General features: G+C 41.2%; 1 protein-coding gene across 4 annotated transcripts in view; it reads left to right on the forward strand.

Annotated features, from left to right (window-relative positions):
* Positions 1-22,520, forward strand: part of grm5 (glutamate receptor, metabotropic 5) — a 170,328-nt gene extending 147,808 nt beyond the window's left edge. For 2 of the 4 annotated variants that reach the window (XM_018091755.2, XM_018091756.2), the window contains 5 exons: positions 2,229-2,397; positions 4,160-4,286; positions 8,733-9,672; positions 13,708-13,761; positions 20,990-22,520. In XM_018091755.2, coding sequence (XP_017947244.1) covers positions 2,229-2,397; positions 4,160-4,286; positions 8,733-9,672; positions 13,708-13,761; positions 20,990-21,806 — 2,107 coding nt within the window. In that variant the 3' untranslated portion in view covers positions 21,807-22,520. Of the gene's footprint in view, positions 1-2,228; positions 2,398-4,159; positions 4,287-8,732; positions 9,673-10,914; positions 10,952-13,707; positions 13,762-20,310; positions 20,399-20,989 lie in introns of those variants that run through there. The other 2 variants (XM_012958033.3, XM_012958034.3) reach the window with 2 other exon arrangements.
* Positions 22,521-27,851: the final 5,331 nt, after the last annotated feature.

Here is a 27,851-nt window from a genome sequence, read left to right on the forward strand (position 1 = left end):
CAGGCTGGGCCCCCTTAGCCCATAACAAGGTTACAGATATATAGAAACATTGGGGTAACAGTTACCCTGCTATAGTTCCAGGGGTACCCAGGGCACAAATATGCACTCACCCCAAATCCCCCCTAACTGGCCTTCAGGCTGGGCCCCCTTAGCCCATAACAAGGTTACAGATATATAGAAACATTGGGGTAACAGTCACCCCGCTATAGTTCCAGGGGTACCCAGGGCACAAAAAAGGAATCACCCCAAATCTCCCCCTAACTTTTTTTAAAAGAAATAATGCTCCTTTTTATACTTTATTTGTAAGCAATAACATATAATTACATAACCACATACCTAACCCTATGGAGCATTTTGCTGAAAATAAACCCTACCCCCTTAGTAACCCAGGGTCAGGCTAAATATGTCAGAAAGACAGACTTGATTAAAAGAGAATAAAAACCCCGGCTTGTTCAGACCCAAGCTGTCAAAAATAAAAGTGGAAGAATATACAGCAACGTCAATGGCAATTTAGTAAGGTATTGATATTATTGGAACTGACAAGCTTGAATTTCCTGGAAAGACAAGGGGAATCTATTCTTCTGTCATTTCTTGTCAACATATCATTTTTATTATATTTGCATTCAAATACAGAATTAAAGAGGCAGCATAATTTAATATACCATTTAATATAATTTCCTTTCCATTGAATTAAGTCAGATAACTCACTAGATAAATCTGTTGTTATTTCATGAATATCCATAATAACATATGAATAATGACATACACGTGCTAGAGATGTCACACAGTTTTAACTTGCAGCAGTACAGAAAAAATATAATTTGCTGATGTCGGAATCTCCTTTCCAACAATCTTGTTGTTTGGGATCAGGTGGAATACATGCACATATGGAGCAACATGGGCCAATCGCTCAATGTATGGCTGGCATGGCCATTCGCAACAGTGTTGGGCTGGGGTCCTCTGGGGCTGTCGCCTAGGGGCCCCCCAACCCAGTCACAAACCTTGCCCCCAAGGGGGGCCCTGCAGTACTGCGCTTACTTGGTTAGCCCCCCCTGCTGTCAGTGAGCTGCAGACTTGGGAACGGAGGGTGGGAGCTCTGGTGCCAGCTTTGTCTTTCTTCTACAAAGCTTTCTGGAAGTCCCAGTATAGCAGCACAGGGATTGGATAGGTGAAGATTGAACTTCTCCTCCAGTCCATCCAATCCCCATGCAGCTTTACCAGGACTTAAACAAAACAAGGCACCCAAGTTCCCGCCTTCACTTCTGAAGACTGACAGTCTCACTGACAGCAGGGGGCCTGGCTAGTTAAATAAAGTGCAGCAGGGGTGGGCCCCCCTAACACCCAATAACCCACCAATGGTGGACCTGGGAGTGGGAGAGAGATTGGGTCGGCGGGGCCCACTGAGTTTTTCCCAAGTGTCCCACCAGGCCAGTCCGACACTGATTGGCAGTGCTAGTGGGTTCCCATTGCAGAAGGCACAGGACTCATTGAGTAGTTTTTTCCCTCTCTTGTTCCATAGCTTTAGGGGCTAAAGTTACTTTCCCAGTAAAATAATTTGAGAAGTCCTGACAACTCTATAGAATCCTCGAGAAAGTGGAGTAATAGAATGAATTTCATTCAATGTGCCCTTGGTTCGAATGGAGCACGTTTGAGCTTCAGAATCCATTATTTCAACAGAAATGCCAACAATGTCTATCCAATTTCCATTAATCTGAAGTTGAAAGGTAAAAAGAAAATGCTGGTGGATCATCCTCATTTAATTAACAGATACATCCTTACTAGTTAGAATGAAAAAACCATCAATATATGATAAATACATTGGTCAAATTGGGTGTTAACCATGAATCATAAGAGACAAACTCAGTAACTCTTTATCATTATTTTTGAATCCCCGTAAGACTCGGCTCAGTGAGGTAGAACTGGAGAGAAGGATCTCAAAAGATCTTCTGTGGTACAGAAATACCAAGTTCCCATGATGCCATGAACCCCAAACTTTTCCAGTTTGCAGTTGACTGGGATACATTGACTTGAGCAGGGACTTATTTTAAATACCCCCCTTCTTTATAAACCATGGAGAACATTGATAGTCTGGTATTGGATTGTCCATGACCTGAAGCCCAAGAACTACAGACTTCTGTTTAACCCACTATATTGCTGTAACCTGGGTTCAGGGAAGAAACATTACGAGCCAAGTGCTATTTTCTGACGGCTTTTTCTTTTCCTTCAAGGTATGAAATCATGAACTTTAAGAAAATGGGCAAAGACTATTACGATTATATCAACGTTGGGAGCTGGGATAATGGCGAATTGAAGATGGATGACGATGAAATTTGGTCAAACAAAAACTTGGTCATCCGATCAGTTTGCAGCGATCCTTGTGCCAAAGGACAAATAAAGGTGAGTGCAGATTTGAATCAATAGTTGGTTTTAGACGTGAATAGTAGAAAAAAAATACCTGTTTGAGCATTTGTATGTAATTTGTATTGCCGGCTTATGGTAAAGAGCTCCAAGCCGAATCCCAAACCAAATCTTGGATTCGGTGGATCCCTACTTCCTATGGCTGATTAAGACAAATGGGGAACATATTGCTATATTGCAACCAAGGTCGGACTGGGGGGTGCAGGGCCCACCAGGGCTGCCACCCCAGGGGCCCCGCACCCCACAAGGTGCCTCCTCCAGCCGTGTCCCCCGCAGGGGCCCCCTTCACACACCCCTAAACCCCCCCACCGCAGGGGCCCTTGTCTGACGTCCCCCCATGAACGTGTATGTAAAAACGCGTCAGGGTAGGACATCGGAGGCCAGAGGAAGCAGCAATAGGGTTGGGTCTGGGCCGCTGTTGGGCACCCAGGCTACAAGTTAGCCATATCGGACTATGCTGGATAGGTGGTGTAGTACAAGAAAGGATAAATGTCCTTGCACCCATGCAGACCTGCCATTTGGGGAATTAGGTGTCTTGTACTAGAGGGGATTTTCTTTTATAAACCCACTTCAGAAGTGAGAAATAGATAGTAAAGGCAAGGGATATTTATCGGCTTTGGCTAGAAAGAAAAGATTGTAACTGTCCCAGATTATCAGTAATCTTCACACTTCCACTGTAATTATTGTTGGTGCTGGATTAGCGCCGGGACCCAGGAGAGGGACATTCTCACGAAGCACAAATGTCAATCGCACTTGTATATCTTGAAGTTGAAGCAAAAAAAGCCTGAAAGGTTGTTTTTCAAAATGGCTGGGAAGATACTCTGTTAGATACAGTAACAAGGAGAACTAGAGCCACAGTCAGCTTCAAATGCATCTCAACTCTATTATGCATAAAGGGGCAGTTCACTTAACTATTAATATGATGTAGACAATTTGCAAATGGTCTTCATCTTGGGAAAAAAACAATGACTTAGATCAGCGCTGTCCAACTTATTACATGTAGTGGGACAGTTATTTCTCATACATGTTCTAGGGCTGGATTAAATTAAAATGATGATGCCATACATTGAAGTGTATGGAACCATTGAGCCACTGGGGGCCATAAAAATGATTTGGAAGGCCACATCTGACCTGCTGGCCTCCAATTGGAGAGCCTTGGCATAGAAAACCTTCTTGGTCTTTGTTGAGTTTACATACCCATTTAGTTAGCCATTTACTAGACTTAGAACATCCCTGAGCTGCAGATAGTGGGTTCCTATAGATTTTTTACCCTGGGTCTCATATACTTGTTAGGGGGCAACCCCCAGTCCTCACCTACTCATTCTCCTAGAGCAGGGGTGGGCAAACTTTTTGGCTCAGGGGCCAACAGCCGGCCTGCGGGTTTGACAGACGGACCGGGCCAGCGTTACGCCATCTCTGCTCGTCAGTCCAAGTCTCGCATGATGAGACTTGCGAAGTCGGTGGGCCAGATTAAAAAGCCAAACGGGCCTGACATGGCCCGTGGGCCATAGTTTGCCCACTCCTGCCCTAGGGGAACCACCACAAAATCCCTTTGCTCTTTAGGGCTCCATACAAGAGGAATATTTTTTACCTCTGTTGACATAGTAAACAGTATTACTTTGGGTTTTAGAGCCCAAGTCATGGAGTCCCCTAATGTTGTGCCAAATGCACCCCATGATGGCGTCCCTATAATACTGCCCCTCTATCATATTCTGACTGTATGTTACCTGTTCTGTTTCAGGTGATCCGTAAAGGAGAGGTGAGCTGCTGCTGGACCTGCACCCCCTGCAAGGATAATGAGATAGTGTTTGATGAGTACACGTGCAAGGCCTGTGATCTGGGTTCTTGGCCTACAGACGATCTGACAGGTAGGTTCAGCTCTACACTACATAACGCATGTACATATAGGCCCCTGAGAGACTACTCTGCCCTGAACCAATGAAGCACAAGGGAGCTAACCTGGAGGGGACCCGCCTTCTGCTACATTGTTTCAAGAGTCAGAACACTTTCTGTTGTTTCTTTCTTTTCTAGAGATTATTAATCATTCAGCTGCCATGGCCAGATTTTCCTTGCCATGCCTCTATAAGGGATAGTGTGCCCCCTACTGTAAATGATAAGGATATTAGCAGTCACTGAGGGGTTCTGTGCCCATATAAAGGCACAAGGCTGCAGGCTGAGTTATACAGGGAACTCTGAGTATCACTCATGTACTATAAGGGATAATGTACCCCCTACTGTAAATGATAAGGATATTAGCAGTCACTGAGGGGTTCTGTGCCCCCCATATAAAGGCACAAGGCTGCAGGCTGAGTTATACAGGGAACTCTGAGTATCACTCATGTATTATAAGGGATAATGTACCCCCTACTGTAAATGATAAGGATATTAGCAGTCACTGAGGGGTTCTGTGCCCATATAAAGGCACAAGGCTGCAGGCTGAGTTATACAGGGAACTCTGAGTATCACTCATGTATTATAAGGGATAATGTACCCCCTACTGTAAATGATAAGGATATTAGCAGTCACTGAGGGGTTCTGTGCCCATATAAAGGCACAAGGCTGCAGGCTGAGTTATACAGGAAAGTCTGAGTATCACTCATGTATTATAAGGGATAATGTACCCCCTACTGTAAATGATAAGGATATTAGCAGTCACTGAGGGGTTCTGTGCCCATATAAAGGCACAAGGCTGCAGGCTGAGTTATACAGGGAACTCTGAGTATCACTCATGTATTATAAGGGATAATGTACCCCCTACTGTAAATGATAAGGATATTAGCAGTCACTGAGGGGTTCTGTGCCCATATAAAGGCACAAGGCTGCAGGCTGAGTTATACAGGGAACTCTGAGTATCACTCATGTATTATAAGGGATAATGTACCCCCTACTGTAAATGATAAGGATATTAGCAGTCACTGAGGGGTTCTGTGCCCATATAAAGGCACAAGGCTGCAGGCTGAGTTATACAGGGAACTCTGAGTATCACTCATGTATTATAAGGGATAATGTACCCCCTACTGTAAATGATAAGGATATTAGCAGTCACTGAGGGGTTCTGTGCCCATATAAAGGCACAAGGCTGCAGGCTGAGTTATACAGGGAACTCTGAGTATCATTCATGTATTATAAGGGATAATGTACCCCCTACTGTAAATGATAAGGATATTAGCAGTCACTGAGGGGTTCTGTGCCCATATAAAGGCACAAGGCTGCAGGCTGAGTTATACAGGGAACTCTGAGTATCACTCATGTATTATAAGGGATAATGTACCCCCTACTGTAAATGATAAGGATATTAGCAGTCACTGAGGGGTTCTGTGCCCATATAAAGGCACAAGGCTGCAGGCTGAGTTATACAGGGAACTCTGAGTATCACTCATGTATTATAAGGGATAATGTACCCCCTACTGTAAATGATAAGGATATTAGCAGTCACTGAGGGGTTCTGTGCCCATATAAGGACACAAGGCCTGAGTTATACAGGGAATGTGCAGCTGTATATGGGCCTTCACAAAAGTTCACACTTCCAGCCATGCACTTTGAAAGATTAACACCTGCATCAACGAGAAACTCAGAAAGTCCAGTTGTTTTAGACTTAATTCTACTAGATACTGTATACCATGACCTGGATGAATGAGAATCTTCATAGACATTAATGGGACTGGGCACATCCATAATGCTTTTTTTGCCCCAATGTATCCATTCAAATCTGTTTCAATGCCTTTTATTATAGTGCCCTATTTAAACAAATAAATATTGACTGGACTAAGCCAATACCGTTTACTTGATGATAATAAGCTTTATAAATCCATGTTGAAGGCAAAGTAATCCTATTGGTTTTTTTTTTTAATGGTGTTGTCAGCCTTAAGGCATGTTCTCCACATTAAGGAAAGACCCCCATCAGGAAAATCCCAGGTCCTGTACATTCAAGATAATGGATTCTATGCCTGTACTTACAGCTGCTAATAGAATTTGCCTTTGAGCGAGACTATTGCTGGGCTAATGCCGGTATAAATCTATCACTTATACCTGAGATGAAACAAGCTTTCGGACCCCTGGTGCCGTTCGGGGTAAAACCATCAATAACTGTACGCGCATGGCTGGGATTCATATCAAATCAATACCCAGATTTTGGTAGAGAAATAAATCAAACCGGTTTGGAGGACAACGTACGACAAAGGTGAAAAAATATAGATCTAGGGGCCTTTTTGCTGAAACTTTAATATGTGAATTAAAGAGAAAGTAATGGATATTGTGATAAATGAGTGCTGCGGCGAATGAGGCCGGGCTGTCTCGTACCGGGAAAGGTATCGAAATGTCTCTTGAGAAATGAAATCCCCGGAGAAAGGTTATTTGCAAATGCCATTTAGTTCTGAAAAATGAGAGATGCCGAAATTTTTGATTCAAGCCGAGTTTTAGGGGTATTATATTCACCCGTCTGAACCCAACGAAATAAAGATCTTTCTACTCCATCGCCGATAAATATATTTTCCCTTGTATACAAATGTCTGATTGGAGCAGAATGTTCCTGGCACTTGTCTCGTTTCCAGATCTACATTTGTGGGGAGAAAAAAAAGCTTTTGAGATCGGTAAGAATATCAGAATTGTGAAGCGGAACGCGTTGACTGACAATATTAAAAAAAAAATGCTCTGGTTGCTAAGAAACTGTGGACTTGTTGCACCACAAAGCAGAATGAGTATCGGTAATAAAAGGCATGAAGAGCCTTAACTATTGATGTGCTGCCGCATTCCTGGATGGAAGTGTGCCGTGAATTCCATTAGCTCTTCTACACTAGAGAGACACACTGTAGGGTTCCTACCTACCAGTGCCCGGTAATAGTCCATTAAAGCCAAGTATTTGATTGCAAATGAAGGTCGGTTTCCTTGTTTCTTTAGAGTTTCTCCTGCATTTAAGCCCCTTGAGGGAGGCTTTTTATTCTCTATTTAGCTTGAGTACATGATATGACTTCATCTGTGGCATCTTGGCTTGGATCCTCACCAAGGATACTATCTGTAGTTGTACCCTGACTTTGGGTGGAATTTAAAAGTTGACAGTTCCAATCTTATCCCACAGTCTAAAAAGTGCCAGGTTAATTGGCTCCCTATAAATATAAATGTCTATGGTCACTTTCATCAGGAGCATCTTTGTAGGAAATGAGTCTGTGCCCATTGATGCAGACTGTAAGCTCTGGAGCAGGGGCTGATGAGAATAATCAACAATTATCTGTTAATTGATGATGATGTATGTATGTATGTATAACTTTATTTATAAAGCGCCACAAGGGTACGCAGCGCTGTACAATCTTACAATATACACAATTACACACAGGGAGGGCAAGTGTTATAATAAATACAATAAATAAGTATAAATACTCAGGGAGTAAGTGCCATGTGGTATGAGACACAGTAGGAAGGAGGTCCCTGCCCCATAGAGCTTACAGTCTAAGTGGTTGGGTAACATACAGGCACAAATTGGAAGGTAAGAGTGCACTAGGTTTGGGCATTTGCCCTTTAGTGCAGGAATAGGCAAAATAATGTTTTGCAAATGCAACCTATTTTATTGGTATGACTGCATAGATTTGGTCAAATGCCACTTTTGAATAAGGGGTCTAAGAACCTCTGTGTAAGGCTGATGTTTTCCCAAACATGGGTTTCTGTTGGGGGGTGGCATAGAGAAGCCTTGCCAGGTATAATGTCAGGTCCTTTATATGGTTTAGAGCTCTATTTGTTGTAAAAAGTGACTCTTTCAGTAGTGTAACAACTCTTGGGGGCATTAATTGAGCTGCAGCTTTTTTGGGTTAGGCTTTTTGTCACCAAAACCCCAATAAAGTTGTGGGGAAAAAAGTCACAAGATTCATTATGCGACAAAACGATTCCGAATCTGAAAATACTCCATCTAAAATCTGTTGAGATCATGTAGAAGTTAATGGCAAATGTCCTCTTTGAAAATCTTTTTTTTTTTTTTTGCTTCGTGGTTTTAGAGGTTTTTGGGTTTTTTGACAAGGGACGGGTGAAGCCGACTGGGCATTCTAGGCAAATCGGTCAGCCACCTTGCTCCTGCAACCTCCCCACCGCACATGTGTGTGCAATGACAAGCTATCGCAGACTAGGGGTAGGTAGAAGAGGTGTCCCCTTATCATTGTGCCCTAGGCAGGTGTCTCCTTTCCCTACCCCTGGTTCCAGCCCTGTTTTTAACGCTGGCTTTTGTACGAAAATACAAAATTGTTGTGCTTATTGTGCCACAAGTCAAAAAAGTCAAATGTTGTATAAATATTGCAAATGTATTCAGTATTCTTCTTCCTCTCCCTGTATAGGATGTGACCCAATCCCAGTGGAATTTCTCCGATGGAGCGACCCCGAGCCAATCGCTGCCGTGGTTTTTTCATGCCTTGGTCTGCTGGCCACAATGTTCGTCATGGCTATCTTTATTCTGTACAGAGATACTCCGGTGGTGAAGTCGTCCAGCAGGGAGCTATGTTATATTATCCTAGCTGGCATCTGCTTGGGCTACTTGTGTACCTTCTCTCTAATAGCCAAACCGCAACAGATTTACTGCTACCTACAAAGGATTGGCATTGGTCTCTCCCCGGCTATGAGTTATTCTGCCCTTGTCACCAAAACTAACCGCATAGCCAGGATCTTGGCTGGGAGCAAGAAGAAAATCTGTACCAAGAAGCCTCGCTTCATGAGCGCCTGTGCCCAGCTGGTCATTGCCTTCGTCCTGATTTGTATCCAGTTAGGAATAATTGTGGCGTTGTTCATTATGGAGCCGCCAGATGTTATATTTGATTATCCCAGTATCCGGGAGGTTTACTTAATCTGCAACACGAACAACCTAGGGGTGGTCACTCCGCTTGGCTATAATGGATTATTGATCCTGAGCTGCACCTTTTACGCTTTCAAGACTAGAAACGTTCCGGCTAATTTTAACGAAGCAAAGTACATTGCCTTTACCATGTACACCACCTGCATTATTTGGCTGGCCTTCGTGCCCATATATTTTGGGAGCAACTACAAAATTATAACCATGTGCTTCTCGGTGAGTCTGAGCGCAACGGTAGCCCTCGGCTGTATGTTTGTGCCAAAGGTGTACATTATCCTGGCAAAGCCGGAGCGGAACGTGCGAAGCGCCTTCACCACCTCCACCGTGGTCCGTATGCACGTAGGCGACGGGAAATCTTCCTCAGCAGCTAGCCGCTCCAGTAGCTTGGTTAATTTGTGGAAGAGAAGGGGATCGTCTGGGGAAACATTAAGGTAAAATGAATGGTTACATTGCTGTTATAATATATCCCCTTTTGCTTTAGATAAAAAATATTTCTCTTGGGGGCATATTTATGTTGACATTTGGGTTCGGGATAATCAGTGCCAGAAAATGCGACCTAGAAATACACATAATGCACCAATTTTTGTTTCTTTTAAAAAAAAAAAAACGTTGTTAGTTTTATTATATTTCTATATATATAATCTATGCAGGTTGGACTGGCGTATCCAGATCCACCAGGTACCTGACTCAAGTGCCAGCCACCAAAGGGCCCACCACCTACCCAGCCACCGGCACTCCCTGCTCCACCCCCAGCCACTGCCGCTCCTGCTCCATTTACTTTGCTGTTAATAAATTAAAGATGGTGGTGCGTATCACAGTGGAATGCCTGGTAGCAGAGTTGGGAGTGGTGGTGGATGGGATAGCTGCCTTAACAGGGCCCAACAGGGATGAGGCCCACCAGGATTTTTCCCTGGTGGGCCAGTCAGACCCTGAATCTATGAGATGCCCCAGCTTTTGATTATGCCACTTGTTACCATACTGAGTTGTCCTTGCCCCCAGGGATGTCATGGCGCATCTTCAGGCTTCTTGCAATGGGGATACACATTTGGAGGTCTATGGGAGATAATAAGGAACCCTGTGGCCAGCCTGCCATAATAACGGCAAGCTGGGCCAGTGGCACAGAATATTTATAGAATATAATTCAGCCTGTGAAGATTGGGTTCAAACCTCCATTTTTAAACTTCATCTACTTTTTGACGGAAAAGACGCAATAAAAAAAAGTCCAGTAGCTAATGAATTTGCCCCACAGCTATTACTGGAGTCATGCCCCATGTAATACTGTACCCCAAACAGTGCTGTTGTCTCAACTGGTGATCAAAAAATCATATGTCACCAAGGATCACTCTTCATTGACCAAAACTGGTAGGTCAGTGAGTTGCCCCGCTGCCAAGATGGTTGTACCATATAGCCAGGTAATGACCTACACAGCAGGTTGAATGGCTGTACAAGATGACTAGGGTGCCATGGTCCTTACAGGGTACATTATTTGCAGCCTTATCTCAGAAAATGAAAATGTAGGTACTACATGGTCTCTACGTTGCTGGCCCAGCAGTAACACATTGGCATCCCAACCTCTAATTTTCATGGTTTCCTATCACTTCTCATTACTCATGATCTACATATTTCCCCGCCATGTCTGTTCCCCTCGTTTACACTGTGTTTTTGTTTTCCAGTCGTCCCATGTCCTTCATCAGACCACGTGTTCCAGATGTAAGTCGTTGATCATACTATTATCGCCATCCTTTCGTAAAAACCACAACCCTACATTTTACTTCTGTCATAGTTTTCCATACAAATAATCATCTTTTTTGTCTTCATCTATTTAGAATGGAGGTTATTATTTTATTCTGAAGGAATTAATGTTTCTCTTCTAGTAAGGGGGGTAATATAAGGTGGAAATATTGCTCAAGGTCTATAAACTCATTGCAACCAATCCGAAAGTAACAGCACTAGTTGATGCCCCCCATATTTATACATCACCAATTACTATCAATAAAGATCCCACAGGTCAGGGCTGTCCAACTGGAGGACCTTGGGCCAGATGTGGCCCTTCAAAGGATTTTTATGACCCCCGGCCTTCTCAAAGGCTTCATAGACTATTTAACATTGTCATTTTCATTTAATTCGGCCCTTGACCTGACTGTTTGAGAAGTAATCTGCCAACTTCATGTAATAAGTTGGACAGCACTAGGGGGGAGATTTACTAATCCACGAATCCGAATCCCGAAAGGGAAAAAATCGGATTGGAACCGAAAATGTTGCGACTTTTTCGTCGCCCTTGCGATTTTTCGTATTTGTCGCGACTTTTTCGTCGACGCCGCGACTTTATCGTATTTTGCACTACTTTTTCATCGCCGCCGCAATTTTTTTGTATCGAGCGATTGAAAAAAACAATCCAATTTTTTCACGACTGCGACAAAAAAGTTGAGTGAAATATATGAAAACGTTGTGGAACACACGAAAAAGTTGCGACGTTGACGGAAAAAGTCGCAAAAATACTGATCATTACGAAAAAAAACGCATTCGGACGCCTTCGGACCATTCGTGGATTAGTAAATCTCCCCCTAGGTGATCAAAAAGTCGGCATGTAAATATAATATTAAACATTTCAGTTCATTAAATCATGTAGTGATGAGCGAATCTGTCCCATTTCACTTCTGTGAAAATTGTGTGAAACGGCAAAGGCAATGGGTGTTTTTAACTCCTTTTTGGTTTCTATGGGTTACTAGGCCTGAAGCAAATTATTTACATTCCCCTTAAATGTTACATACACATGCAATGAAAGAAACAGCAACCAATCAGGGATCTGCACTCATCCTTTCCACATGCCTCAGGGCAACCAAAGCCAGCTGCTGATTGGTTGCTATAGATTCCTTGCTCAGTGTTGGTCAATGTTGAGTATGTTACTACTTATAAGGTCCCCCCTGCCAGTGTACATGTTAAATTATAAACTAAGAGAAGTTCATATCTCTTTTTTTGCAGTCGAGTTCTAAAATATTCTTAGGGGCTGATTTACTAACCCACGAATCCGACCCGAATTGGAAAAGTTCCGACTTGAAAACGAACATTTTGCGACTTTTTCGTATGTTTTGCGATTTTTTCGGATTCTGTACGAATTTTTCGTTACCAATACGATTTTTGCGTAAAAACGCGAGTTTTTCGTATCCATTACGAAAGTTGCGTAAAAAGTTGCGCATTTTTCGTAGCGTTAAAACTTACGCGAAAAATGCGCAACTTTTCGCGCAAGTTTTAACACTACGCAAAATGCGCAACTTTTTACGCAACTTTCGTAATGGATAGGAAAACTCGCGTTTTTACGCAAAAATCGTATTGGATCCGAAAAATTCGTAAAGAATCCGAAAAAATCGCAAAACATACGAAAAAATCGCAAAGTACCGATCATTACGAAAAAAACGCAATCGGACTCCATTCGACCCGTTCGTGGGTAAGTAAATCAGCCCCTTAGTGTTCAATAAGAAATGTTCTAGATATAACTGCAGTGTATTGCATTATTTATTATAAAGTGATCTTTAGCCCCTCCCTCTGTGAGCTACCATCATTGTGTGGTTCAGTCCATTGTTTGACCACTGGTCAAGGAATCTTTATCTGCTGTACAAAATTAAGAGCATACCCTCTGTACCCAAATGGGGTTATGTAATAAAAGTTTGCCCAGGAGCAGTAACCCATAGCAACCAATCAGCAGGTAGAGTTTACTGGTCACCTGTGTAAAAGCAAACATCTTATTGGTTGCTATGGGTTACTGCTCCTGGGCAAAATGAGTGCTTTTTATTACATATGGGTAACCATGGGTTTGGCACCATTGGCAGCCACATATTTTGGTAAAATCCCTCAAGGAGTGGGCTGGACACTGATGGTAACTCAAAGGGGCACATTCACTAATCCACGAACGGTCCGAAGGCGTCCGAATGTGTTTTTTTAGTAATGATCGCCGTCGCGACTTTTTATGTATTTTCCGCTACTTTTTCGCCGCCGTCACAACTTTTTCATATATTTTCCGCGACTTTTTCGTCGCCGTCGCGAAAAAATCGGATTGGTTTTTTCTGGCGTTTATAATTGGTCAATACGAAAAAATTGCAACGGCGACCAAAAAGTTGCGCAAAAAAAGACGGTGACATTTTCGTTTCCAATCCGAATTTTTCCCATTCGGGATTCGGATTCGTGGATTAGTAAATGTGCCCCAAAGTATGATGACCAATTCAAATTCTCAAATAATCTGCTTTTATGGACATATATCAGGCTAGGTAAATATATACATCTGAAATGTTGTTTAGATTGAAATCTTATTTATAGAACATTCTATAAAGAGAATTCTTCTTTGCCCTTATTATTTTATTGCTATTATTGTATTTATTTGTTCATTTATGGAGAATTCTAGACTCTGCAAGACATTCTACATTTTATTTATTTTTTTCTTTCAATTAACTCATCCAACTTTTTTATTCTAGCATTTCATTTACTCCTGGGCCTACCCACTCCTATTGTCAGCAGCCAATCGGAATGTAAGACCTTGTTTATTTTTTAAAAAACTTTCATCTCTGTCGTGATGGTAGCGGTTAAGTGGGAAGTCCAGCTGCTCTTTGTCAGCTTATTGTGGTGTGTGTTTGTATGTATGATGTCTCGTTGTGTCGGCTGTGACGTCCCTCATGTGTAGCGCAGGGAGGTCAAAGTCAAAGCTGCATCGCAGTCAAGAGGGAAAAAACTTGGTAAAATTAAAAAAAAAAGCTGCAAATATTGATATAGTTATATAAATGGCACCCAGATCACATGCTGTAGAGCAGTGATCCCCAACCAGTGGCCCTTAAGCAACACATTGCTCACCACCCCCTTTGCTGTTGCTCCCAGAGGCCAAAAAGTAGGTGCCATTTTTACATTTCGACAATTTTAATTGGTTCCCTTCATTGCCTTCCTTCAGTGGTCACAAAAAACTGCCCCTTTCTGCCATGTTTTGCTTCTGTTCTGCCTATATGATGAGGGCTCGGAAAAGATGACCTAGGCACAGTCAACATGCCTTTGAGAGTGATGGTACACACGGTGCTTTGGTGCCTGTAGGAAATCATGCACCCAATGGGCAGCAACACTCATAAAAATACCTATCCGTGGTGTTGAATGGGAAAGAATGCTCAAAAAGAAGTAGACAAGAGAGCAATTAACTTTTATTGGACAGTCTGGGTGAGGCATGGGAGAAGGTCCAACTCTCAATTGTCCTTGGCCACTACCTGCAATGATTTAGTATGTTATGCCTGTGCCTGCTTGGGTTTCCTCCCACACTACAAAAACACACAGGCAGCTTAATTGGCTCTTGATAAAACCCATCCTAATGTGTGTGACTGTGATAGGGACCTTAGATTGTAAGCTCACTGGGGCAGGGACTGATGGGAATGTGATAGGGACCTTAGATTGTAAACTCACCGGGGCAGGGACTGATGGGAATGTGATAAGGACCTTAGATTGTAAGCTCACTGGGGAAGGGACTGATGGGAATGTGATAGGGACCTTAGATTGTAAGCTCCACTGGGGCAGGGACTGATGGGAATGTGATAGGGACCTTAGATTGTAAGCTCACTGGGGCAGGGACTGATGGGAATGTGATAGGGACCTTAGATTGTAAGCTCCACTGGGGCAGGGGCTGATGGGAATGTGATAGGGACCTTAGATTGTAAGCTCACTGGGGAAGGGACTAATGGGAATGGGATAGGGACCTTAGATTGTAAGCTCACTGGGGCAGGGACTGATGGGAATGTGATAGGGACCTTAGATTGTAAGCTCCACTGGGGAAGGGACTGATGGGAATGTGATAGGGACCTTAGATTGCAAGCTCACTGGGGCAGGGACTGATGGGAATGTGATAGGGACCTTAGATTGTAAGCTCACTGGGGAAGGGACTAATGGGAATGGGATAGGGACCTTAGATTGTAAACTCCACTGGGGCAGGGACTGATGGGAATGGGATAGGGACCTTAGAGTGTAAGCTCACTGGGGCAGGGACTGATGGGAATGTGATAGGGACCTTAGATTGTAAGCTCACTGGGGAAGGGACTAATGGGAATGGGATAGGGACCTTAGATTGTAAACTCCACTGGGGCAGGGACTGATGGGAATGGGATAGGGACCTTAGATTGTAAGCTCACTGGGGCAGGGACTGATGGGAATGTGATAGGGACCTTAGATTGTAAGCTCACTGGGGCAGGGACTGATGGGAATGGGATAGGGACCTTAGATTGTAAGCTCACTGGGGCAGGGACTGATGGGAATGGGATAGGGACCTTAGATTGTAAGCTCACTGGGGCAGGGACTGATGGGAATGGGATAGGGACCTTAGATTGTAAGCTCACTGGGGTAGGGACTGATGGGAATGTGGATAGGGACCTTAGATTGTAAGCTTCACTGGGGCAGGGACTGATGGGAATGTGATAGGGACCTTAGATTGTAAGCTCACTGGGGCAGGGACTGAATGGGATGGATAGGGACCTTAGATTGTAAGCTCACTGGGGCAGGGACCTGATGGGAATGGATAGGGACCTTAGATTGTAAGCTCACTGGGGCAGGGACTGATGGGAATGTGATAGGACCTTAGATGTAAGCTCACTGGGGCAGGGACTGATGGGAATGTGATAGGGACCTTAGATTGTAAGCTCACTGGGGCAGGGACTGATGGGAATGTGATAGGGGCCTTAGATTGTAAGCTCACTGGGGCAGGGACTGATGGGATGTGATAGGGACCTTAGATTGTAAGCTCACTGGGGCAGGGACTGATGGGAATGGGATAGGGACCTTAGATTGTAAGCTCACTGGGGCAGGGACTGATGGGAATGTGATAGGGACCTTAGATTGTAAAGCGTTCACTGGGGCAGGGACTGATGGGAATGTGATAGGGACCTTAGTTTGTAAGCTCACTGGGGCAGGGACTGATGGGAATGTGATAGGGACCTTAGACTGTAAGCTCACTGGGGCAGGGACTGATGGGAATGTGATAGGGACCTTAGATTGTAAGCTCCACTGGGGCAGGGACTGATGGGAATGTGATAGGGACCTTAGATTGTAAGCTCACTGGGGCAGGGACTGATGGGAATGTGATAGGGACCTTAGATTGTAAGCTCCACTGGGGCAGGTACTGATGGGAATGGGATAGGGACCTTAGATTGTAAGCTCACTGGGGCAGGGACTGATGGGAATGTGATAGGGACCTTAGATTGTAAGCTCACTGGGGCAGGGACTGATGGGAATGGGATAGGGACCTTAGCGCTGGTGCTATATAAGGAAGAAGATGCCAGATCCTGTATTAAATGAGCCCAACTTTCCTCTAGTTCAATCCTCATTTCTTAATTCCTACTTCCCATCCCCACAGGGGATAAATCAGGGACCTGACTACTGACCCCCATCATCTTTGAGCTACGCCAACAAACCATCAGTAAATGGGTTAATGATGCAACAAAACATCTTCATCTGTACATGCAAACCCATAACTAATTAGCAGGGACCCCGTAACTGCAACTATATTTACTGTATATAAAGTTCTTATGCATATCTCATATAAATTCATATTTCTTCCTTAATAATTAATGGATTTATATGTTTAATATATTTTCATATTAAGAAAGGGTTATATAGTCAGTATGCATCTGGGTTGGTTTTGCTTTTATTGGTTTGATCACTAACTTTGCTCTCCCTATGTTAAATAGAATCAACATGTGAATTCAATTGAATGTGTGTTCTATACTGATACGTTCTGAGGGGCAAAAACTGGTCACAGCTGGGATGTAGTGATTGGCTAGTCTAGTTAGGCTTTAAATACGTTTTGGTTGTGGAGATTATTTAGTGCCTTTTTTTGTTATTTTGTAGACACGGAAACATAAGCGACCTATCAAAATCAAGCTTAAATATATTGAGTGAAAATAAATATATTGATTTTGGGAAAAATTATTGTTGTATGTGGAAAAAATAAAACTGCAAATATCTTTAATTTAGACAAATGAATAATCCTTATTGGAAAGTACCTGAAACTATAGGGCACATTAGAAACATGTTGGTATCTACCAAAGCCTGTGTGACCTGCATTAAACTCAGACTAATATATATTTAATTCATTTCTATTACCCATCCATATGTATATTGAGTAATAATCCCAGAAGCTTATAAAACGGTTATGTAACGGCAAATCATTTTATAAGCTGCTATTAACCAGTAAATTATATTTCAGTCTGTAGCACAAAGCCACCAACACAACTGCAATATCTGTTGCTTCTGTGCTTCTTTTTTGTAAATGTTTGTTGGAAAATTAAGCGTAATGTTGTCTCCTGAAATTATATGTTTGACTGTGTTATTTGTCCTTCATTAAGTATTTATTTGGTATGTTGAGTAAAGTGATGGTATATTGTATCTTGTATTATAGGTAGATTATTAGATGGTTAATTCAAATTAAATTGATAAACAAGATAGATAAAGAGGTAGCTAGATAGATTCCATAGAGAGAGAGAGATAGAGATACAGATAGAAAGATACAGATACAGATAGATGATAGAGAGGTAGAAACAGAGAGAGAGATAGATGATAGATAGATAGATAGATAGATAGATAGATAGATAGATAGATAGATAGATAGATAGATAGATAGATGATAGAGAGGTAGAAACAGACAATAGATAGATGATAGATAGATAGATAGATAGATAGATAGATAGATAGATAGATAGATGATAGAGATACAGATAGATGATAGAGAGGTAGAAACAGAGAGATAGATAGATGATAGATAGATAGATAGATAGATAGATAGATAGATAGATGATAGAGAGGTAGAAACAGACAATAGATAGATAGATAGATAGATAGATAGATAGATAGATAGAGATACAGATAGAAAGATACAGATACAGATAGATGATAGAGAGGTAGAAACAGAGAGAGAGATAGATGATAGATAGATAGATAGATAGATAGATAGATAGATAGATAGATGATAGAGAGGTAGAAACAGACAATAGATAGATGATAGATAGATAGATAGATAGATAGATGATAGAGATACAGATAGATGATAGAGAGGTAGAAACAGAGAGATAGATAGATGATAGATAGATAGATAGATAGATAGATGATAGAGAGGTAGAAACAGACAATAGATAGATAGATAGATAGATAGATAGAGATACAGATAGAAAGATAGAGATACAGATAGAAAGATACAGATACAGATAGATGATAGAGAGGTAGAAACAGACAATAGATAGATAGATAGATAGATAGATAGATAGATAGATAGATAGATAGATAGAGATACAGATAGAAAGATAGAGATACAGATAGAAAGATACAGATACAGATAGATGATAGAGAGGTAGAAACCGACAATAGATAGATAGAGATACTTATAGATAGATAGAGATACAGATAGATGATAGAGAGGTAAAAACAGACAATAGATAGATGATAGATAGATAGATAGATAGATGATAGATAGATAGAGATACAGATAGAAAGAGAGAGATACAGATAGATGATAGAGAGGTAGAAACAGACAATGGATATATAGATAGATAGAGATACATTTAGAAAGATACAGATACAGATAGATGATAGAGAGGTAGAAACAGACAATAGATAGATGATAGATAGATAGATAGATGATAGATAGATACTAGATAGATAGATATATAGATAGATAGAGATAGATAGATAGATATAGATAGATAGATAGATAGATAGACAGACATATAAAGGCCTACACATGGGCTACGATACACATTTTTACATGTGACACACAGTCTAAAATGGCCCCCGAACCCCTCCTATTTTGTCGTAGAATTTTGGACGGTGTGTTCATTAAATATACTGTGTGTTTGACAGAATAACAGATCGTTGCACAATTTGGACTATGCAGCAATGGCTTTCATATCTCTAGTTTATTGAACATTATTACATTTTCATTTTGAAAACTGGGCCAGATGTTGTGGGTTTGATCAACCATTCAATTCAGCCAGTACAAAGGACAGTACATTGGTGATTATATTGCCAAGGAAAGTAGTTGTAAACACTACTGGAATGTTTAATGCAGTGGGTGGGTCATTGGGGAGAAAGTAAGACTTGTAGTTAATTTGCAGGAGAAGTAATGTAATTTGAAGAGTATTTTTGCTGACCAACCTCATAACCCCAGACAGAAAAGGAGTCAGGACAGGCTGTGAGATAGTCTTCCAAGAACTTCAATTCTTAACAACCAATACAATGCATTCTCTGAACACATGTAGATCAGTTTCATCCTTGACTATCCAGAGCCAATCCAGTCCTAGTACAGGCCATGTCACTACAACTGGAGGATTACTAACTGCAGCAAGGTTATTGCATTAGGAGTTACTCTTCAAAGGCTTACCCTAGGCCAAGCCTGTCAGATAATTCCCTGACTTACAATCAAGTGCAGACCACAACAAATCATTGATCTGTACCAGCTCTTTAACTCTGTATTTAGAAGTCAATGGTTTTTTTTGGTTAATTTATTTATAGTTTGTCTATCAAACAAATAACCAAGACTTAAGGTGCCCATACACCTTCAGATCTGCTCGATGGCGATGTCGCCAAGTGCGCAGATCTTCTCCCGATATCCCCACCTACAGGTGGGCGATATCGGGAGAATCCAGGCTAATTCAGTTCAAATTATAACGGCGGGTATAGGCAAAGTCGGTCCGGGGACTGCATCAACGAGCAGATGCGGTCCACGATCCCAGATTTTTTAACCTGCCCCATCGATATCTGCCCAATTTCAGGCCAGATATCGGTCGGGCAGGCCTGTCGGTAGTGCCCATACACAGGCCAGTTAGCTACCAAATTGGTCTAAGGGACCAATATCGGCAGCTAGAATCGGCCCGTGTATGGGGACCTTTAAACTGTAATGCACAAATAAAAAAGCATAAATGTAGGGGTAGACTTACCAACAACGGTCGGTATTTGTTAACGATGGTCAATGTTTCAGGCTCCATTCATTGTTCGTATTCCTTGCTTGAGTCTCCGGGGGTGGGCAGTTGGCAAAAGAGTTCTTACTTATTGTTTCTCTGCAACAGAAGTAATTTGAGAGCACTTCCCTTAACTGCCCAACCCTGGAGATGTCACAGACTGTCAGAAAGGGAGCCAGGAACAGCTTGTTAGATAGACTTCACAGCACTTAAATTGCTAAGGTAAGCCTTTGAAGTACTGTTATAATGTCTACAATAAACCATTGACAAAAATGAACTTTTCTTAACTAGATACAATCAAACTTCTGCACAACACTTACTTGTAGACACCGATGTTCCTCAACCTTTGGCTTCTCTAAGACTAAGCCTCTTCGTTTTCTAATAAATTAAGCCCACAGAAAGTGCCTTTTTCCCTTCTTTTGAGAACACTTTTCTTAATTCATGGGTTAATATAGGATTGGTTAAAAAGAAGGATAAGAAAACAATATATTATCTTATTAGAATGGTCACATTTACATGATGTCTTCAAGATTCTCACTTTCTTACTTGTGTAAACCCCAATATTCAGCGTTGGAAATAATTGCTATACAGATACCTTGATAGAACTATTTGATTTGAATTGTTTACTCTATTTATTGAGGTCAATATGTTCCATTTTCCTATGCATTTTTTGTTTTATCTTTATGTCTGATAAGGTAAGCAAAGCCCTATCTTATGCTAAGGAATATGGTAGTGTATCTCTTGTTCATTTGGGCAACGTGCAAATGTGTTTCTTTGTGTATTTCAGCTCAAATGGCAAATCTGTTACATGGGCGCAGAATGAGAAAAGCAGTAAAAGTCAACATCTCTGGCAGAGACTCTCGGTTCACGTCAAGAAGAAGGATAGCACCAATCAAACGGCGGTCATTAAGCCTTTTTCAAAAAGCAGCAGTGAGAACAGATACATCAGCACATCTTTCCCCGACAGCAGTGCCAAAATGTTATATGATGTTTCAGAGGCGGAAGAGCATTATCCAGTGCAGTACCGACCGCAGACTCCTTCGCCAATCAGTACTGTAAGCCAGAGAGCTATTTCAACAACCCGCACAGAGGATGATATTCCTTCTTTTCATTCGGATACGGCCCAAAGGAGTGGCTCCTCGCAAGGTTCCCTAATGGACCAAATCAGCAGCGTGGTGACGCGTTTCACCGCTAACATCAGTGAGCTAAATTCAATGATGCTATCTGCAAATACGCCAGGAACAATGGTGCCCACGCCTCTTTGTTCTTCCTACCTGATCCCGAGAGAGATTCAACTGCCCACAACAATGACCACCTTTGCGGAGATCCAACCTGCCCCTAACATTGATTTCAACGGCGGGACGCAGTCCGTCAGAAAATCAACGGACAGCGTCAAAGATAGCACTTCAGAAGCGGCAGCAGTAAAGCAAGACGTCGAGGAGTTGGTAGCTTTAACGCCACCTTCTCCTTTTAGAGACTCCATTGACTCCGAAAGCACTTCCCCTAGTTCACCAGTTTCGGAATCGGCTCTCTGTATTCCATCCTCTCCCAAATATGACAATATGATCATGAGAGATTACTCCCAGAGCTCCTCCTCGTTGTGAATGTAATTGAAGATAATATAGGAGATCAACATCTACGAATAAGGGGGTTAGCGGTTAGTGGTTTGCACAGATCTGAAACACATGCCCACTGTAGCAGCTGAAGTTTGGCAACTCCGAGAGTAAGAATAAACGTCCCACTAATATAGAGCAGATGTCATATGAGTGGCCTTAAAACGTGGTCTTTTTGTGAAAAAACTGGTTGCTTTTGATGGTTTTTATGGAGTCAAAAAAAAGAAAGAAATTCTACACGTATTAAGAGTATATATTAAGTGCTTTTCGTTTACGTCGGGCTGTTTGTACAGAAACGGATTGTGTCGACCGAAAAACAAAAATATATTGTTTACTTAAGATTTCTCTTCCCAGAAATGAACCTTGATCTTTTTGTCAAGATTAGAAGACCAAACGTGAATGTACATTTACAAAGACTCAAACTCTGGGACCAAAATGGCATTTTTCTATGGAGAGACTGTAGCAACAACATCAACAACAACAAAAGCAGTATCTTATATCAAGTGGCCATGAAGCCACGTCAATGTTTATGTGGTGCCTAACGGCACGGATAGCTGACACGGAGCAGTAAGTGACTATTTAGGGCTTAACATGCAATGTTGTTTATGAAGTTGTCTTTTGTAACTATCGACCATTCATTCTTTTTAAATCGTTTTATCTTTCAGAGACATGGGACTTGAGAATTTATTAGCAAGAAAAAAAAAACAAATGTCTATTTCACCGTGTTGCCGACAATACTGAAGTAGCAAAAAAATTTTTGGAGTAATGTTTTGTATTTTCCCTCATATTCGCGAGTTGTTTTGGTAAATATCTTTCTAGCATTGGTTAATTGAGGTGTACCTGCATCCCGGTGATTTGAATGCTTTCCGAACAAAAGTACTTCTTTGCGTTCATTTCTTTTATAATAATCACTGGTGTTTCATTGCTTTTTTTTTTTTGCATGTAACAAACTTGGTGATACTTGGTTTTTTCCACAGTGGTGGGTTCTAGATTAGGAACCAACAAAGTCATTGAGAAGTACAAAGGCATTGAGCTCTGCTCTTCTTTTCTTTGGGGATATTTGTCTACCAACAGTGTCGGACTGGCCCACCAGGATACCAGGAAAACTCCCGGTGGGCCCAAGTGTCAGTGGGCCCTCCTGCTCCTGACCATTTGGCCTGTTTTATGGTCTATGGTCTTCTCTGAATGGGAAGAAAGAGGAGAAATAGATGGAAGAATAGATACTAGCATGTAAATAAAAGACTAGGAGAATAAAGAGGTTGAGTGAGGAAAGGAGGAAAAATAGTTTGGAAAGTGGGCCTATAATCTAAGGTTTCTTGGTGGGCCCCTGGGTTCCCAGTCCGACACTGTCTACCAACCTAGAACTGTGACTGAATACGGTTTTCAAAGCAATACAGAGTGAAAACTGGATTTTACTCAACACATTCACACACATTTACTCAGCAACGCATTCGTTTTACAACGAAAGTTTACTTTTTTGTACGCATATATTTCAGTTGTTGCTCTAGGTGGAGCTTTTATTTTTATTTCTGAATTTGATACAAATTGGTTTTTTTTTAATGTGGAAAAAAGCAGCAAAGAGAATAATGAATATAACTACTATATCATCTATCCATGGGTGCCAAATAAGTTTATAAATGGATAGTGTTGAGGTTCAGGTTCGGCTTTGCGGAGCCTTAAATGGAAGTAGCCTTATGAACAATGTATGAAAATGGATATGTGTACATAGAGTCTTATATAAAATATCTACTTAAAGTTACAGTAACACCAAATGTATTTTTTTGCCCAGCACTGGTACAGCTGGGGTGGTTGCTACAGAAACCCTACTATAGTTTATATAAATACCCCGCTGTGTAGCCCCGGGGGCAGCCATTCCTGCACTGGTACAGCTGGGGTGTTTGCTACAGAAACCCTACTATAGTTTATATAAATACCCCGCTGTGTAGCCCCGGGGGCAGCCATTCCTGCACTGGTACAGCTGGGGTGTTTGCTACAGAAACCCTACTATAGTTTATATAAATACCCCGCTGTGTAGCCCCGGGGGCAGCCATTCCTGCACTGGTACAGCTGGGGTGTTTGCTACAGAAACCCTACTATAGTTTATATAAATACCCCGCTGTGTAGCCCCGGGGGCAGCCATTCCTGCACTGGTACAGCTGGGGTGTTTGCTACAGAAACCCTACTATAGTTTATATAAATACCCCGCTGTGTAGCCCCGGGGGCAGCCATTCCTGCACTGGTACAACTGGGGTGTTTGCTACAGAAACCCTACTATAGTTTATATAAATACCCTGCTGTGTAGCCCCGGGGGCAGCCATTCCTGCACTGGTACAGCTGGGGTGTTTGCTACAGAAACCCTACTATAGTTTATATAAATACCCCGCTGTGTAGCCCCGGGGGCAGCCATTCCTGCACTGGTACAGCTGGGGTGTTTGCTACAGAAACCCTACTATAGTTTATATAAATACCCCGCTGTGTAGCCCCGGGGGCAGCCATTCCTGCACTGGTACAGCTGGGGTGTTTGCTACAGAAACCCTACTATAGTTTATATAAGTACCCCCCTGTGTAGCCCCGGGGGCAGCCATTCCTGCACTGGTACAGCTGGGGTGTTTGCTACAGAAACCCTACTATAGTTTATATAAATACCCCGCTGTGTAGCCCCGGGGGCAGCCATTCCTGCACTGGTACAGCTGGGGTGTTTGCTACAGAAACCCTACTATAGTTTATATAAATACCCCGCTGTGTAGCCCCGGGGGCAGCCATTCAAGCTGTCAAAAATTTCATTTTTTTTGTGTTACTGTTCCTTTAACAAATAACATAACATAGTCATTGACATACTCTGCAGTAACCCTACATCATCCTTTAATGCATTAAATTTAATAAGTGAAAGAATTTATTTTCTGTGGAGGTTTTAAAATGATTTGTGGTATTATTATTGTTATTAATATTGAAGTTTGAAACAATCATAACCATCATTTTATTACAGGTATGGGACCTGTTATCCAGAATGCTCAGGACCTGGGGTTTTCCCCAGGGATCTTTCTATAATTCAGATAAGTCCACTAACAAAATAATTCAAACATGAAATAAACCCAATAGGGCTGTTCTGCCCCAATAAGGGGTAATTATATCTTAGTTGGGATCAAGTACAGGTACTGTTTTATTATTACAGAGAAAAGGGAATCATTTAACCATTAAATAAACCCAATAGGGCTGTTCTGCCCCCAATAAGGGGTAATTATATCTTAGTTGGGATCAAGTACAGGTACTGTTTTATTATTACAGAGAAAAGGGAATCATTTAACCATGAAATAAACCCAATAGGGCTGTTCTGCCCCAATAAGGGGTAATTATATCTTAGTTGGGATCAAGTACAGGTACTGTTTTATTATTACAGAGAAAAGGGAATCATTTAACCATGAAATAAACCCAATAGGGCTGTTTTGCCCCCAATAAGGGGTAATTATATCTTAGTTGGGATCAAGTACAGGTACTGTTTTATTATTACAGAGAAAAGGGAATCATTTAACCATTAAATAAACCCAATAGGGCTGTTCTGCCCCAATAAGGGGTAATTATATCTTAGTTGGGATCAAGTACAGGTACTGTTTTATTATTACAGAGAAAAGGGAATCATTTAACCATGAAATAAACCCAATAGGGCTGTTCTGCCCCCAATAAGGGGTAATTATATCTTAGTTGGGATCAAGTACAGGTACTGTTTTATTATTACAGAGAAAAGGGAATCATTTAACCATGAAATAAACCCAATAGGGCTGTTTTGCCCCCAATAAGGGGTAATTATATCTTAGTTGGGATCAAGTACAGGTACTGTTTTATTATTACAGAGAAAAGGGAATCATTTAACCATTAAATAAACCCAATAGGGCTGTTCTGCCCCCAATAAGGGGTAATTATATCTTAGTTGGGATCAAGTACAGGTACTGTTTTATTATTACAGAGAAAAGGGAATCATTTAACCATTAAATAAACCCAATAGGGCTGTTCTGCCCCAATAAGGGGTAATTATATCTTAGTTGGGATCAAGTACAGGTACTGTTTTATTATTACAGAGAAAAGGGAATCATTTAACCATGAAATAAACCCAATAGGGCTGTTTTGCCCCCAATAAGGGGTAATTATATCTTAGTTGGGATCAAGTACAGGTACTGTTTTATTATTACAGAGAAAAGGGAATCATTTAACCATTAAATAAACCCAATAGGGCTGTTCTGCCCCAATAAGGGGTAATTATATCTTAGTTGGGATCAAGTACAGGTACAGTTTTATTATTACAGAGAAAAGGGAATCATTTAACCATTAAATAAACCCAATAGGGCTGTTCTGCCCCAATAAGGGGTAATTATATCTTAGTTGGGATCAAGTACAGGTACAGTTTTATTATTACAGAGAAAAGGGAATCATTTAACCATTAAATAAACCCAATAGGGCTGTTCTGCCCCCAATAAGGGGTAATTATATCTTAGTTGGGATCAAGTACAGGTACTGTTTTATTATTACAGAGAAAAAGGAAATCATTTTTAAAAATGTGAATTATTTGATTAAAATAGAGTCTATGGGAGATGGCCTTTCCATAATTTGGAACTTTCTGGATAATGGGTTTCTGGATAACAGATCCCAAAAAACTAATGACAACATTTTTGACTTACATTTGACTGCATTCGGGCAGCCCAATATTTTATCTTTGGTCACTGACTGAGGATTTTCTTGGAGCCTGACTGGCCCAGCAATAACTGTATAGGCAGCATAAGAACTTCCTTTTTATATTAAAGAAACACCAAACACTGACTATAAAGTTCCGCAGACAGTACATCTCAGTATCTGAAAGCAGATTTATTACAAGTGCAATTTTTTGGGAATTTGGAAAAACACATCTCAAAAATCGTGTTAAAAAAACTTGATCACACTTGGTTTAATTTGACTCTTCATTTTTAATAAGTGCGATTTTTCAAATTTTTCTCAAAAGGTTGAATTTTAAAATAGCTTGGATTCCATTGATTTCTACAGAAGCACATCAGCTTCTAGATTCTACATTTTTCTCATTTGAGGGGCACATTTACTAAGCAATTTTGGGATAAAGTCGGATTTTTTCTTCTAAATAATTTTGAGATTTATGAATGGGTTTTCACCAGAACTCGTTTTTTTTCGTTATTGTTCCCGAAAAAAATCGAGTTTTTCTAAAATAACTCCCATAATTTGTGATCTATTATGTTTATTTAACTTTTTTTTGTAGAATAGAATTTAGTAGAGGAATAGAATATTCAGTGACAGCCTGTCCTTGACACATTTTCAAGGAGAAGTTAATCCCATCATTGTTTTCCATTTCACACAATTTCAAGGGGAAGTTATCCCATCATTGTTTTCTATTTTACATCTTTTCAAGGGAAAGTTAATCCCATCATTGTTTTCTATTTCACCCAGTTTCAAGGGGAAGTTATCCCATCATTGTTTGCTATTTTACACCTTTTCAAGGGGAAGTTAACCCCATCATTGTTTTCTATTTCACCCAGTTTCAAGGAGAAGTAATCCCGTCATTGTTTTCTATTTTACACCTTTTCAAGGGGAAGATATACCATCATTGTTTTCTATTTTACACCTTTTCAAGGGGAAGTTAATCCCATCATTGTTTTCTATTTTACACCTTTTCAAGGGGAAGTTAATCCCATCATTGTTTTCTATTTCACCCAGTTTCAGGGGGAAGTTAATCCCATCATTGTTTTCTATTTCACCCAGTTTCAAGGAGAAGTTATCACATCATTGTTTTCTATTTTACACAGTTTCAAGGGGAAGTTAATCCCATCATTGTTTTCTATTTCATCCAGTTTCAAGGAGAAGTTATCCCATCATTGTTTTCTATTTTACACCTTTTCAAGGGGAAGTTAATCCCATCATTGTTTTCTATTTCACCCAGTTTCAGGGGGGAAATTAATCCCATCATTGTTTTCTATTTTACACAGTTTCAAGGGGAAGTTAATCCCATCATTGTTTTCTATTTCACCCAGTGTCAAGTGAAAC

Source organism: Xenopus tropicalis, chromosome 2, assembly GCF_000004195.4.
Source record: "Xenopus tropicalis strain Nigerian chromosome 2, UCB_Xtro_10.0, whole genome shotgun sequence".
Taxonomy (NCBI): Eukaryota; Metazoa; Chordata; class Amphibia; order Anura; family Pipidae; genus Xenopus; species Xenopus tropicalis.